This window comes from Fundulus heteroclitus, chromosome 18 (assembly GCF_011125445.2).
Source record: "Fundulus heteroclitus isolate FHET01 chromosome 18, MU-UCD_Fhet_4.1, whole genome shotgun sequence".
Classification (NCBI taxonomy): Eukaryota; Metazoa; Chordata; class Actinopteri; order Cyprinodontiformes; family Fundulidae; genus Fundulus; species Fundulus heteroclitus.
Window position 1 is genome coordinate 16,705,037 of NC_046378.1, and position 12,956 is coordinate 16,717,992.

The window sequence follows — 12,956 nt, forward strand, 5'->3', positions numbered from 1 at the left end:
ATGATCAGCTGTATGGCAAGTTTTCAGCTAATAGTGCTTTAGGAATCACCTTATTTTGCTAAATTATTAAACATCTCAGTCAAACTGTGTTTTCCTTGCATTTCTTTATAGAATTAACAAAATACAGAAGTAGAAATTGTATCATTCTTCTAGTGACACAGTTGCCAAAGATTTGCTCCTTGCTAAGTTCTTTGATAGGCACAGAGACAGTTTTTGATATGGGCCATATGTGTAGCAGCACAGGGTGGCATCAGAAAAGGAGGATGCACCAGCACCATATAAAAAATAATATAAATCCATCCATCCATTTTCTGATCTGCTTAATCCATCATGGGGTCGCAGGTGTTGCTGGTGCCTATCTCCAGCGTTTACTGGGCAAGAGGCAGGGTACACCCTGGACAGGTCGCCAGTCTGTCGCAGGGCATATAAATACATATATGAATAAAATATTACTTATCAGCCAGTTACACCCTGAAAAAGGTGTTTATATATTGCTTTTATTATATATCTCATTATATTTCTCGGGCGTTAGACAGAGGATGTTGGCATGGGTGGCATTTATGAAAGAATCATCAGTGGTTATGCATGTAAGGGGTCTAGGAATTTCTTTGGAAATAATAATAATAATAATAATAATAATATGTGAAAAAAATGTACAAGCTCTTTAGAAAACCTGAAGAATTTTCGGTGAAGAACCCCTTAAAATACTACAAAAGAAAAGAAAAAGCTGCTCAGAGGGGCCGGGTAAAGAAGTGAGAGGTCAAGGATTAGCAAAGAACAGTGAATCACTGTAAATAAAATCTAAAATATATAGTTTAATTTACAATGTATATACATTTTTGTGGGGCGGGGGGTAGTTAGGTATGGAAAGTTGTCTTAGTAGTAGAAGTGATTTGATTGAATTTGACTTTAAGTGCCTTGAGATGACGTGTTGTGAATTGGCGCTATAGAAGTAAAACATTGAATTTAATAGTCACTAAATTGGACAACTAATCATCAGCTGTTTTTTTTGTAAGTGTATGGATGTTAATAGTATACTTGGAAATAAGGCAGTTCATTAGTCCCTGGTTTGTCAAGACCTACACTGCCATCTCCTGGGTAACTAGTGTAAGTGCACAATACCCTTACCTACACAATCCACATATGGCCACACTCTGACTTAATTGAATTGTCCCTCAATTAGTCATCAATTAATCGTCTGTCCATTAAAGTAGAAATCATGCATCACTGCTTATATTTTACCAACTTTTTTAACCAATGCTAATACTGTAATGTTTTGAAAAATGTTTTTAACAGTAGTAAAACAATATTTTTTCAAGAAACAGCCAATAGTCAATGAACCAGTGTCCTTCTATTTTGTAAGGCAGAAGTGAAAAAAAGCATAACTGGTACCACTCCCCCCAGCGACCCTCAATGATAGACATTAAACCAACGTCAAACCAATTGTTTGTACATGCAAACTTGGCCTATAAAGCTGATTCTGATCCATGGTGCAACCTGAGGCCCGGGACATTTAAAATGTTCATCTATATTTTGTTCTTTTTCAGGAAGCCGACTCTCAGACTACTCTGCATCACAAACTGGAGAGGTGCAGAGTCGACCCAGACCATTTACTTGGGATTATGGGTATTGTAGGCACCGTTCTCAACCTGCTGGTAGTGGTGTTGGTGTATATCTACACGCCTATTTAAAGAGCGCAGATGTTTAGATAAATAGATATATTGATGGCTTGTGGTACTTTCTCTCAATAGTTTGTGCTGCAGCTGTCTGCAATTGTGACTGGTCCAGCCATTTGACATCCTGTATCTAACTCCAGCAGTTTAAAATGTATTTGACTTGTATTTTGTTAATTTCATGCAGATCCATAAGCCATGAACATGACATTATGCTGCTGTGATGTCTAACAAGATAATAATCTTTGCAAAAGTAGTTTACTAAGAACTATTTGTTCTACAAAAGGATTAGGTTGAATAACTGAGTTTTAGTTGCATGTGTCACCTTGTGTGGATATTTTACTGCAGTTTTGAACAAAGACCTAACCTTATTGTGGTCAATAAACTTTAAAAGGTTTTGTCTGTTTTTTATTTTTTTTTCTCTATGATTAGCACTTAAATAATAAGGAGCTATCTAGTATGGAAGCCCTTCTCAAAGAAACTCTAGAATTAAATAAATGACACATTAAAAAACAAACAGAAAATGAATTGAAAACTTATACACCAACCACAAACAATCAAAGACTAAAATTTTATTCAATTATAAGCAGAACTTCGCACAAGGTGGGAAGCCTTCAGGTTTTAAATATACATAGCATTTCTTAAAAATGTTATATTTTTCTTTTACTTATTAAACTTAGAAGACACATGTAAACAAATGGTTATAAATACAACACATACACTCATTGACCCATTACATGGCGTTGAACAGAACATATTCATATTAACAAAGTTCGGTCACTGTCAATTAAATACAATAAGTGGTAACTTCTAAATATACATTTTATTTTATGCATAGAGAAAGTTTGTATTAATTTAAGAAAAGCAATTTACCCTTCCTTGAGTCATACTCTGCAGTTAATAAATGTTTACATATGATACTGTTTAAAATGTTTTTTTTTTTTTCAGTTTTAATACTATTAATTAGGGTGTAGGGGAAGTTAAACAACTGGGATGATTGATGTTAATATCAGGCAGTATTTGACAGCTGGTGATGATGTCGATCTTCTCAGACACGGCCTTCAGATCGTCCAGGATTAGTCTGATGCTGTGGGAGGCACCGATGATGGCGCTCTGGGATGTATTCAGTTGAGACGTTACACTGTGGACCTTATTCAAAAACACAAAGTTAATTAAACAAGTGAAACTGAAAAGACACTTTTCTTTAGTGATTTTATCTCATTAGAAATAAAAGCTAGTTTGACAGCAGCCATGTAATTTGAACTATATTGTACTGCCCATTATTTATGTGTATAAAACAGATTTTACCAAGTATCTGCATGCAACATGGTTCTAAATTCTACTTTTAAACTAGGAATTTATTATTATTTTTGAGAACAAGTCCTCAAAGAACAAGTTCTCAAAATACAAGTGAAAACGTAGAAAAAGCTGGTCAGCAATTACAAGAAGGATTTGATTGTTATAACACAAACATGTGTTATGTGCTTTCCAGCAATTATTGATTATTGATAGTTTTTGATAGGCCAAGTAAAATCAGGATTTTTTTTAAAAACTGATACTCCTTTTACATGGTTTTATTATCTTTTGTGAGATACCTGTCACATTTCCTATCAGAAATAAACTTATTGGATTAAATAAAAAGAATTAGACATGTAAATCTGCTAGGGGTAGGAATGATTTTGATCACTTCACTTAAAATAGATCACTGGCTTCTCCAGAAGTGGTGCAGTAAAGAAAAAACTTAGATAAATAATACCTCATAGAATAACAGATTAATTGTTGAAACAACATACCTCCTTACTGGCATTGCCGTAAACCTGCCGGACCATCTGCCCCACATCGGTATACAGCCGGCTGTTGGATTCCTGCAGCTTCTGCTGTAGAAGGGTGTCACCTACTAACAGAATTACAAACAGACTGAGCTGGGACTGAAACTGGACAGCTTATCCAATCGATAAAAACAACCAAACAAGCAACTTAGTTGGTAATGACCTTAGAAGTTTGTGCAACATGTTTACGTTGATCACATCTGTAAAGTGAGTAGTGGATTTGTAATTTCACCGTGTTCTGTAACTAATAAAGTCCTGTAAAATAAATCTGATATTTTTGTGTTTTTAAATAAACGAGTCGCAGATTTCGGGTTGCCCGGTGCATTATGGGTAAGTTCTGTTTTTTTGCCTACCAAACAACATTCAAAGATCGCGGAAAGCAACGAAGAGAACTATGATTTTCTTTGAGATGCTGACAGACAAAAAGACACCGTGTGTCCTCTGCGTGGACACTGACTACGTCTTAAGCTGGGACACTGAAGTTAAGCTTAGTTAAGCGCTCAAAGCACTGATTTGGCTGGAGGTGTGAGCCGTACTAGGACAGAGAAAGAGCGAGTTAAGAGATGGGGGTGGCAAAAAAACTATCATTTTGTGCTGACAGCACGTACCATCAGACCATGATAAGATGCTTTTACTGCGATAGTAAAGAGGAATATATAATTGTAGTTTTTAAAGCAATATGTTGTATTACTGTAAACCTTATTATACTTCTGTAACCCGCTAAAACCCAATAACCCCGAATAAAGTGTTTTGGCGACATTAACGTGAGTGAAGTGATATGAGGGCTGCTAATTTAGACACGGAGCGTTCTTCTACAATATTTATAAACGTTTCTCTGTTATTCCTGCACGCATTTGAATTATATAAAAAGTGACGGTGAGCAAAACAACATTTCTGTCGGGCTGATTCCATGGTCTCTCTACTCTCTACTTGCCTACAGGGCAGCCGTCCTGAGCCTGACAGCTTCCTCGGTTCACGTTAGCTAGCCTACATAAAGATGAAGATTAGACACAATAAATGTGTGCAAAAAAATTTTGTCCATCTTTAACGTCCATATGGATCTTTCTTTTCTGTCTGTAAATTGTGAAGAGTGAACAGAGGTTTACAACCACATGTCTTCTTTCCGTCTTGAGGTGAACTCTTTGGAGCCTTTCAATTGTGTTTTTTTTCCCCCACCTCAGTTAAAACCAATAAACTCCATATTAGAGCAACTGAGCCTGACACAAAATGCATCGGTCATTGTATGGCACGTACTTTAAGGCTTTTAAATCCTTAAAACCAGCGCCTGTGAGCCTTATGTTCACTTCCGCTACCTGCACTCCACGCAAATTACAGTGACAGCGGGGTTTGTGTGGTAGCCAAAATTTTCAAACTCGTATGACTCACGCCTGCGCAAATGAAATGTGCAATTCTCTTATCGCTCATCCTTATGCAATGTCACCCAAATAGTGGTATCTGACAAAAATGTTGTTTTTTTTTTTTTCAGATTATACCTAAGCTTTTACCTTCTTCAATACATGCAGTGAGATATCTGGCATTTTGAGTTTTATACAAACCCAACAAAGCACCGGATATGCAGTTGTAGCACATGCCATCAGCGCACAACACTATGTAATAAATATTTAGTTGCTTTATCAAACAAGAATTTTCCCAAATATTCCTCCGCGGAGGCATCTTTATTATAAGACTAAATGTTGCTGTTGGAGATGCACTGAGAAATTAATGGGTACTTGGCCTGTTAGAACCTTAAAATAACTTCTCAAAAAGGTGTTCTTTTCTCATAACTGGACACACCATCCTCCTGGGTTGTCCTGATGACAATACTCTTCAGAGTGGATGCTGTTTTTGAGGAAAGTATGAGAAATGCTATTTAAAATGTCAGATGATGTACAAAGATGCACAAAGCATAAAGGAAACTATATTTTCTAAGACATATTGAGAAGCACCTGCGGTTTCCTTCTTTATCACTTAAGAGAGAAGTGAGGAAACATATGTGATATTGCCACCAAAATACTAAACAACTACTTCACAGTGGAACATTTCTAATACTGTGCAGCATTACTACTTAAAAGTGCTTAAAGGGAATTAGAAATCAGCTACAACCATTATCAGCAAAAACAACCAGAGATCGGATTGGGGGATATCTGCTAAACACATCAAAGACACTAAGTGAGCGAAATGTGTTCTATTTTAGGTTCAGTGGGTTTACTGGCGGTCCGTTTATCCAACCAACCATGCCTTTGCGCATCCCTTCACTGAGCTGTGCGTCCTCACCGTGGGGCTTGTGGGACGGGCTCGGCCTGTCTTCCACTATGGACTGCACGTCGGGGTTGTCTCTGACCACAATGAGAGGCGGCAGCTCTCTCCTGAGTATCTGGGCACTCTCCTGAGCCATTACCGAGGCTCTAACCGCCTCCTGCGGATCATCCTCACTGTCCGTCTCAGAGGCTTCCCCAGGAACCTGACAAGCACCCAGAAAAACGCATTTCCAAAAATAGATTCAGCACGCAACGTTTATTTTATCTCACGTTTCTATGCACATCGCTTTGCTAACCTTGATTCCTCCTGTGGTGGTTTGGTGAGAAGTCAGAGAGGTGATGTAGACTTCATCATCGGAGTCTGTTTCAGACGCCTCCCCCTGCACCACTATCGGGTATCTGCTTCCGGACATGACTGAAAACGCAACAAAACAGCACTGGACTGTAAACTATCAACACGCTGTTAACTAAACGAAGAAGCGTTTTACGTTATAAAACAGACCCAAGAACGTCAAACCTTTTTTTCCTGTCCAAAACAAATCACATGAGCGAGGAAGTAGCTTGCGTTCCAACCTCCAATCAAATCGGACCTGTGAAGTCACGAGACACATACGTTTTACATCTTGGTTGGTTCCCTGTTATGGTGAAGCGCTTGTGCATGAACGCCGGCGTACTCCGCAGGTACACGTCCAGCTGTAAAACCTCGGTGTATCTGGTATCAGGGAGGCTGCTAATTCAAAACAAATGCTGGAGACAGTGACGTTTACCTTGTCTTTCGCTGTATTAATAGGGTTTCTCTTATGTTGTTTCTCTGTATAGATTAGTAAAAGTACATTTAACTTCGCCTGCTAACGTTTAACGGAGTGCCCCGGTGTAAATATCGAGTGCGTCCTGACAAGCAGAAGAAGCTAGTGGAATACGGAAGACAGGTAGGCCAACATAGTGCTAAAATGAATAAGAGGCGATTTCTTTTGTGTGTGGTTAATGTCCAGAAATGCTAGTTTTGTTGTTAGTTTTCTATTCGTTCCTTTCTCCTAGCTTATTTTGTTATGCCAAGGAACCTTCCATCATTGCTTGCTAACCATATCCAGCTAGCTAAGGCAGGCTAAACACAGGGGCAGGGCTCTAATGTTTACAACCGAGTTCCTTCCCGTCCTCACCCTCTGCAGAGCTTTGTATAAAATTTGAATGTTTTACAGGATGGCAGACGAGTCCCTGTTTGAATTCCTCCACATGGAGATTGTTTCGCATATTTTCAACGAGCAGCAGTCGGGCAAGGGAGAGATGGATAACAAGGTTTGTTAATTATACGCTTCCAACAGGAAAACAGCCCACAGCTATAACTACTAGCTCCAACATCTGTATATTTATACGTGGTTATGTATTTGTCCAAGGGTTGGTGTAAAAAAAACATAAGGAGATATTAAAGATTAGAGATGTATTTCAAATCCCAAACTTTCCTGATCATGGTGAAGTCTGTCTCGTAAAGCTCTGGTTGGTTGCTGTATTAATCCAAACTATTGTGGACTCTAAAAAAATAGATCATCCCACTTGTTAGAAAAGTCTTACTCTAAGCTCCACTCAAAAGTTGGCAGCACTGATTTTTTAGGTCTGGGCATATATGAAACAAATAAGGATTGCATCAAAATATGCATTTCCAAACATTATGTCCTGTTTTAAAAGTTGTATCCACCCATTGCAAGTGGATCTTTTGCAAGATGTAGATTTTACGCCTCATCCACCGTAGACAAAGTCATAAATTAACATTCAATGTTTTGTTTTCATGTGTTTAAAAATGGGCAAAAGAAGCACTGTGAATGGGTGGGTGTGAGGGGTTTGGGGGGGGGGGGGTGCATTATCCCCCGTTAGCATTATTTCACAGGTTTCAGGTCCTAAATCTTGAAAACCATACTTAACAAACAGCAGCTAAACCTCTTGCCTTGACCTTTTTAGGGATATGGAAAACTGTTCTTTAAGGTGCCGTATTCCTAGCAAATAAGATGCAAAGTTAGCAAAACACAGCAATTGTGTTACTTAGAAAAACTTTTGGGCGTATTACAGACTAAACTGTGACCAGGTAACAGCTTCGTCTGTGTACTCTCACCAGTGCATTCTGCAGCACAAGTTGTTGTGCTGCAAAATGCAGTGGTTACTGGATGTTTTGTGCTATAATGTTAAGTTTTTGTTGCGTGTTTAAATAATTCTCTTGTGTGTATATATATATATACCTTTTTTGCACCCAAGGACAGAGCGGCATGCATTTCTCTCTTAGAAGCCATGGGCTTCAGAGTGGGACAAGGACTCATCGAGAGGTAGGTGCTGTTCGAAATACTGTATGTTTAAAAGTAGATGCCTATCTGACTGCCGGTCTTCCTCCTAATATGGATCTGATTTGATGTGTGTTTGCAGGTTGACGCGGGACACCCCCAGCTTTAAGGACGAGTTGGATATAATGAAGTTTATCTGTAAGGACTTCTGGACTAAGGTGTTCAGGAGACAAGTGGACAACCTGCGAACAAACCATCAGGTGAAGTGTTCGTGAAAAAAATGTGGTTCACGGAGAAGTGGAACGATTGATGCATGTAAAGGTGCTTTTGCATTTCATTTATGGTTCTGTGAAAATGTAATCGAAAAGGCCACCGGAGTTCTGTGGTGTTACTGTGAGGGCATCCTTGTACACCGTTTTACTCCGGACCAATATAAGGGTTTAACATACCGGAAATATCAGTCTACTAAGGAAATATCCATGTACTGTTTAGTAAGTGCTTTAGAATTTCCTGTTAGTCAACTGGGCTAACTTTGTGGACCAACATCAGCTGACATGGACACCAAGTGATCCCTGACTATAGAAACGTCACACCGGCTCTCAAGCACCTTTAATTCTGCGCTTTTTCACTCTTCCTCCTCACCCTTTTAAGGCTGCAGCCATGCATGTTTCTTTTGCACATTTTTCAACCACAATTGTTTCTCGAACTCAACTTTTCGTTGCAACATGCTTGGATAGAGCTCTCTGTGAAACGCCAGCTTCTTAAGTAATAGCGTGTTGTGATGTTGTGGCTTTCCCTCCCTGAAAAGGGAGCAGTTTCCGACTATGATTGAGGAAAAACAGGTGTAAAAAAAACATTTCTGTATTAAAAATCCTTTTTATCGGGCTTATGGAACGTTCTACACATCAGAGAAACAGAATTTTTTATCTGCAAACAGAATGGCACTCTTGTAAAAAGTCCCTCTGTATATAATGAATATAATGATTCACTTTCCTTTATTGATTTATAAAATTTTCCATGATACTCTGAGCTATTTAGATGTAACTTTGTATTTCTGGGAGACTTAAATAACATTTTGCACCCAGATTGAAAAAAAAAAAAAAAAACAAAACAAAAAACAAGCAACCTTAAAGGAAAGCCTTCAATGCGGCCCAGAGCTCCTATAAATGGCAACATTTAAACTAAAACCAAAAGCCTGTAGCGGCTTCCTCAAATGTTTTTTTTCTGGCCTGTTGTCTCTAGGCAGAGTCTGTTATAGAAGGTCAAAGACTCCACAGGGAAATGACAGCACTTCTAAGAATGTGTGTGCTTAAGAAAGATGTGAGCAAACATTATGGCCTGGGATTAAATGTGACACAATCTAAACATGTATTTTGCTCCACAGGGGACCTATGTCCTGCAGGATAACAAGTTTGCCTTACTGACTCAGTTCTCTGCTGGGAAGCAGTATCTGGATCAGGCCCCTAAGGTACAGAACTATCGTTCAAAACACTCAAGTAGATTAATGCGCTGCTGCTGGCTTTAGGTCTAAAATTAGCCGTCAGATAAAATGTTTCCAAAATACAGCCAAAGAAATGAGAGTTTGTTTCAATGAAGCTGTGGCTGATTCTTCTTTTCTTCCTTCTCAGTATCTTGCTTTTTCTTGCGGTGTGGTGAGAGGAGCTCTGTCTAACCTCGGTCTGGAGAGTGTGGTGACGGCTGAGGTCTCCGTCATGCCGTCCTGTAAGTGTCGCTGGAATACCAATACATGACTTCATTGTCTTATGTGCAGGACTGGGCTAAAATATGGTCACAGGTTGCAAACAGTACGGTAACTATAAAATTTTACATGTAGCCTGTGAGTCGTTGCTTGGCCAGGTACTATACCTAATTATAAGCAAGCAACCAGATTGCTTATAACATTCATAAAGCACCTTTCCTAGACACAAGTAATAAAGCATTGTAAAACTGAAGTAAAATCAATTATATACTGTATATAACCAAATAAAAGTTTGACATCGACAAATTGTTATATGATGAAAAAGGCCTCAAACTGGCCTGGGATTGAAGGCTATGAGCAGACAGAACTTTATTTAAAAGCAGACATATTTTTTTATAGTTATTATTATTTTTTCTTCCTTTTTTATATAAAAAAAATAATAAAAAAGAAAAATAAATGTGTTCAAACATGTGCCCAACTGGAGTTTTTATTACAACTAAGATTATTTGGATTGCCCAATAAAAGCTATTATACAAAGAGCTAGGGAAAAAAAAGAAGACCTAGTTAACACAGCAGGAAAATGCGACCTAAGTCGGAACATTTTTTGCCCATATGCGGTCCTTATCCGTCTTGTTCATGGTAGTGTGAACGGCCCATGTCTGATCACTTCACACACAAAACAATCCGATTTCATACTTTCATATGTGGTACTAAATCAGATATCTATGGGATATTTTTTTTAATGGTCCGCAGCCTGAACTGCGGACACAGCCTGGTCCGTCATGTCGCATTTCATCCGTCTTTTACGTCACTCTCCTGGCTCCAATTACACAACCACACAGACTTCTCTACAGCAGTAGGAGTTAGAGCTCCACAAACGGCCAATTTTAATAGCTGTGCTTTCTTTTTCTTACCGTCCACCATCTTGTTATGTATGATAAAAATGAGCCGCTGAAGTCCGGGCATTGGGCTTATCAATGAAAAAGGGAATAACTTATGTTGGACTGAATACACATGCTCCGACTGATTAAGATCAAAACATGTCATTAAAAAGTGTCAATGTTTTAACTTTACTTTGTGTTATTTGTAATATTTAGCTTTTCCTGTCTCTTGTTCTGCTAGGTAAGTTTCAGGTGGTCATCCAGAAGCTGTGACCCAGTGGTCTTGGTGTTCCTGGTACACATAAACGGTACCAGCAGATGGGAGGGTTGTACCTGTTTTTCCACGGAGCACAGTGGACACAGAGCAAAACATCACAAATGGATGAACTGAACCAACTCAGATTCTGCCAACCACTGTTTGGACTTTGATGGGCCAAAGATGACTAACCAAGGCCTTTTAGGTTCACAGATTTTGTGCATTTTTTTTTTTTCAAATTGTACTTAGACATGCAGACTCACCAGACTCTGTTTTTTTTTTTTTTTTTTTTTTTAAACGAGCTGAGAACTGACAAAGTCATGCTTGGGAACACAGCTGTTGGACCTAAACTTTAAAGAGTTACCAGCATCAGATGTTTTAAAAAAAACATTTAAATAAAAATAAAGCCAATACCATAACTTGAGAGTAAGAAATTCTTGCAAATAATCGAGCAAAATGAAGTATTCTGCTCCCCGATTGTCACAATTAATGCAAACCTGATGCCAGTTTGGGACGTCACCTGCATTTCTGATGATGCTTGAACTGTTTGCCAAACTTTGGATGCAGTGGTGTTTGCAGACGGCGCTCTTGAAGTTTCTGAACCGAACGGGTGTCTAAAAAAAAAACAAAAACAGTGTTTTTTACCTAAACAAAATGCAGAACAGAGGAGGAATTGTGAAGTTGAATTTTGAATTCAGTGTTGCTGGTGCAGGGTTTGTAAATGTAATCAAGTGATGCAGACCTTGTGTGTTCCCAAGCCCAGCTTTGCTTGCAAATGTCAAGTCAGAATTTTTGTCTCCGTCGGTCAACCTGGTCCTTTTAGAAGAAGGACCATTGTAAGTAATACTACTTCTACAAAATACTAGATTTACTAAACTGACCTGAGATACTTGTTTTGTAGATCTTTCCTTTCAGTGGGCTGCAAAACATATTCTTTAAATGTTTTCTTGAACTGGGTTACGTCTAATAACCAAATGTTGCTTCTTTCTTAAAAAAATAGGGTTTAAAAAAACAATTATAAGTTTAATTTGTGTTATGTACATAAAAAAATAATGAAAGACAATAAATTACGCTACACTGTCATGACTGTGTCATGAGATTCAAAAAAATAAAAAAAACACCAGTAACTCTTGAAGACAGTTCCCTCTTTAAACCACCAGGGGGACACATGAAGTGATCATTACATGTTCGAGAGTATGTGTCTGTTTTCCTTCAACACAATTCTTAGTTGTTTTTATGTGGGTTTTTTTAGAGACAGCTGAAGATGGGCGCCAGCCCCACATAGATAGGCGAATGAAACACTTTTGTTCTTGAGTCAGCTTTTCCGTCAGCATTATAAACGTGCCCTAAAGGAAAATTGGTTATTTCTAGAAGGAACAACATATGTGGGAACTCAGACACAATGTTTTGACGACAGCAATGTGTAATTATGACTTGTAAGATAATACTTTACTATTTCTTGTCAATAAAAACTTGTGGAACAGTGGTTTTCAGCTATGTTTTTTTTTATTTGTTTTTTTTTTTAACTCATTCTCTCATGATTTCAAACAATTTACTTTAATAAGACGTCTGATAAAACTCTGCACTTGTAAGCTTGTTATAGTTAACCCAAATCACCTATCACTATTATTAGACATTATATTGATCTAACTAGTTTATATCAATATTTTTGCCTGCAATGGATAATAGTGACAACTTTGGTTTTGTGTGTTCTTCTAATAAAGCCCAAAAAGCAAAAACAACTTTCTGGTAAAAACTTTCTGGTGCCAAATTTCACAATCAGGACTGGTGAGAAGGCATAATAAAGTTTTTTGTCAAAAGTCAAATAGAATAGAATAATGCCACACTGAAAATCCAGATTTCAATTAGAGTGCGTTTATTCACCAGAGGGGAAAAATCTGTTGCTTCAACACAATCACAGATGATAGGCATCGGCCTTGTCTGCGACCCTGCAAGGATAAGCAGTTGAGGACAATGGATGGATGGGTGACTGGGGAAAAAACTGGATTTTAGATTAATTAGTAATCCATGACCTGTTTCTCTGGGGTGATGAAAATATTACATGCCATTTTTCTTAGCCACTCATTGACAAA

At 38.2% G+C, this 12,956-nt stretch overlaps 2 protein-coding genes across 6 annotated transcripts; one reads left to right on the forward strand and one right to left on the reverse strand.

The window, feature by feature from the left end:
* Positions 1-2,225: 2,225 nt before the first annotated feature.
* bloc1s3 (biogenesis of lysosomal organelles complex-1, subunit 3) lies at positions 2,226-6,350 on the reverse strand. Of its 3 annotated transcripts, XM_021312620.2 has the most exons (5): positions 6,278-6,350; positions 6,057-6,175; positions 5,777-5,963; positions 3,467-3,570; positions 2,226-2,822 (listed from the first exon to the last, which is right to left on the reverse strand). In XM_021312620.2, the coding sequence occupies exons 2-5, from the start codon at positions 6,171-6,173 to the stop codon at positions 2,637-2,639; spliced, it is 594 nt and encodes a 197-aa protein (XP_021168295.2). In that variant the 5' UTR covers positions 6,174-6,175; positions 6,278-6,350; the 3' UTR covers positions 2,226-2,636. The 3 variants fall into 3 exon arrangements, with proteins under 3 accessions (XP_021168295.2, XP_012711542.2, XP_012711543.2); XM_012856088.3 differs by having other exon boundaries at positions 6,057-6,344; XM_012856089.3 differs by having other exon boundaries at positions 3,467-3,567; positions 6,057-6,343.
* Positions 6,351-6,505: 155 nt separating this feature from the next.
* On the forward strand, positions 6,506-11,251 carry trappc6bl (trafficking protein particle complex 6b-like). 3 transcript variants are annotated; one of them, XM_036149821.1, is made up of 7 exons: positions 6,506-6,689; positions 6,960-7,056; positions 8,005-8,072; positions 8,170-8,287; positions 9,412-9,495; positions 9,656-9,749; positions 10,849-11,251. In XM_036149821.1, exons 2-7 carry the CDS (start codon positions 6,961-6,963, stop codon positions 10,878-10,880), a joined length of 492 nt encoding a protein of 163 aa, XP_036005714.1. In that variant the 5' UTR covers positions 6,506-6,689; position 6,960; the 3' UTR covers positions 10,881-11,251. The 3 variants fall into 3 exon arrangements, with proteins under 3 accessions (XP_036005714.1, XP_036005716.1, XP_036005715.1); XM_036149823.1 differs by lacking the exon at positions 6,506-6,689 and adding an exon at positions 6,709-6,875; XM_036149822.1 differs by lacking the exon at positions 6,506-6,689 and adding an exon at positions 6,709-6,860.
* Positions 11,252-12,956: the final 1,705 nt, after the last annotated feature.

Bases quoted from the DNA above. Each gene is read 5' to 3' on its own strand.
- bloc1s3 (XM_021312620.2), bottom strand. From the start codon at position 6,173: ATGTCCGGAAGCAGATACCCGATAGTGGTGCAGGGGGAGGCGTCTGAA. The intron at 5,964-6,056 runs GTTAGCAAAGCG...GGTGCTTGTCAG, and splicing joins CCACCACAGGAGGAATCAAG to GTTCCTGGGGAAGCCTCTGA. The intron at 3,571-5,776 runs GTGAGGACGCAC...TAATTCTGTTAG, and splicing joins CCCGTCCCACAAGCCCCACG to TAGGTGACACCCTTCTACAG.
- trappc6bl (XM_036149821.1), top strand. From the start codon at position 6,961: ATGGCAGACGAGTCCCTGTTTGAATTCCTCCACATGGAGATTGTTTCG. The intron at 8,073-8,169 runs GTAGGTGCTGTT...GTGTGTTTGCAG, and splicing joins GGACAAGGACTCATCGAGAG to GTTGACGCGGGACACCCCCA. The intron at 9,750-10,848 runs GTAAGTGTCGCT...TTGTTCTGCTAG, and splicing joins GGTCTCCGTCATGCCGTCCT to GTAAGTTTCAGGTGGTCATC.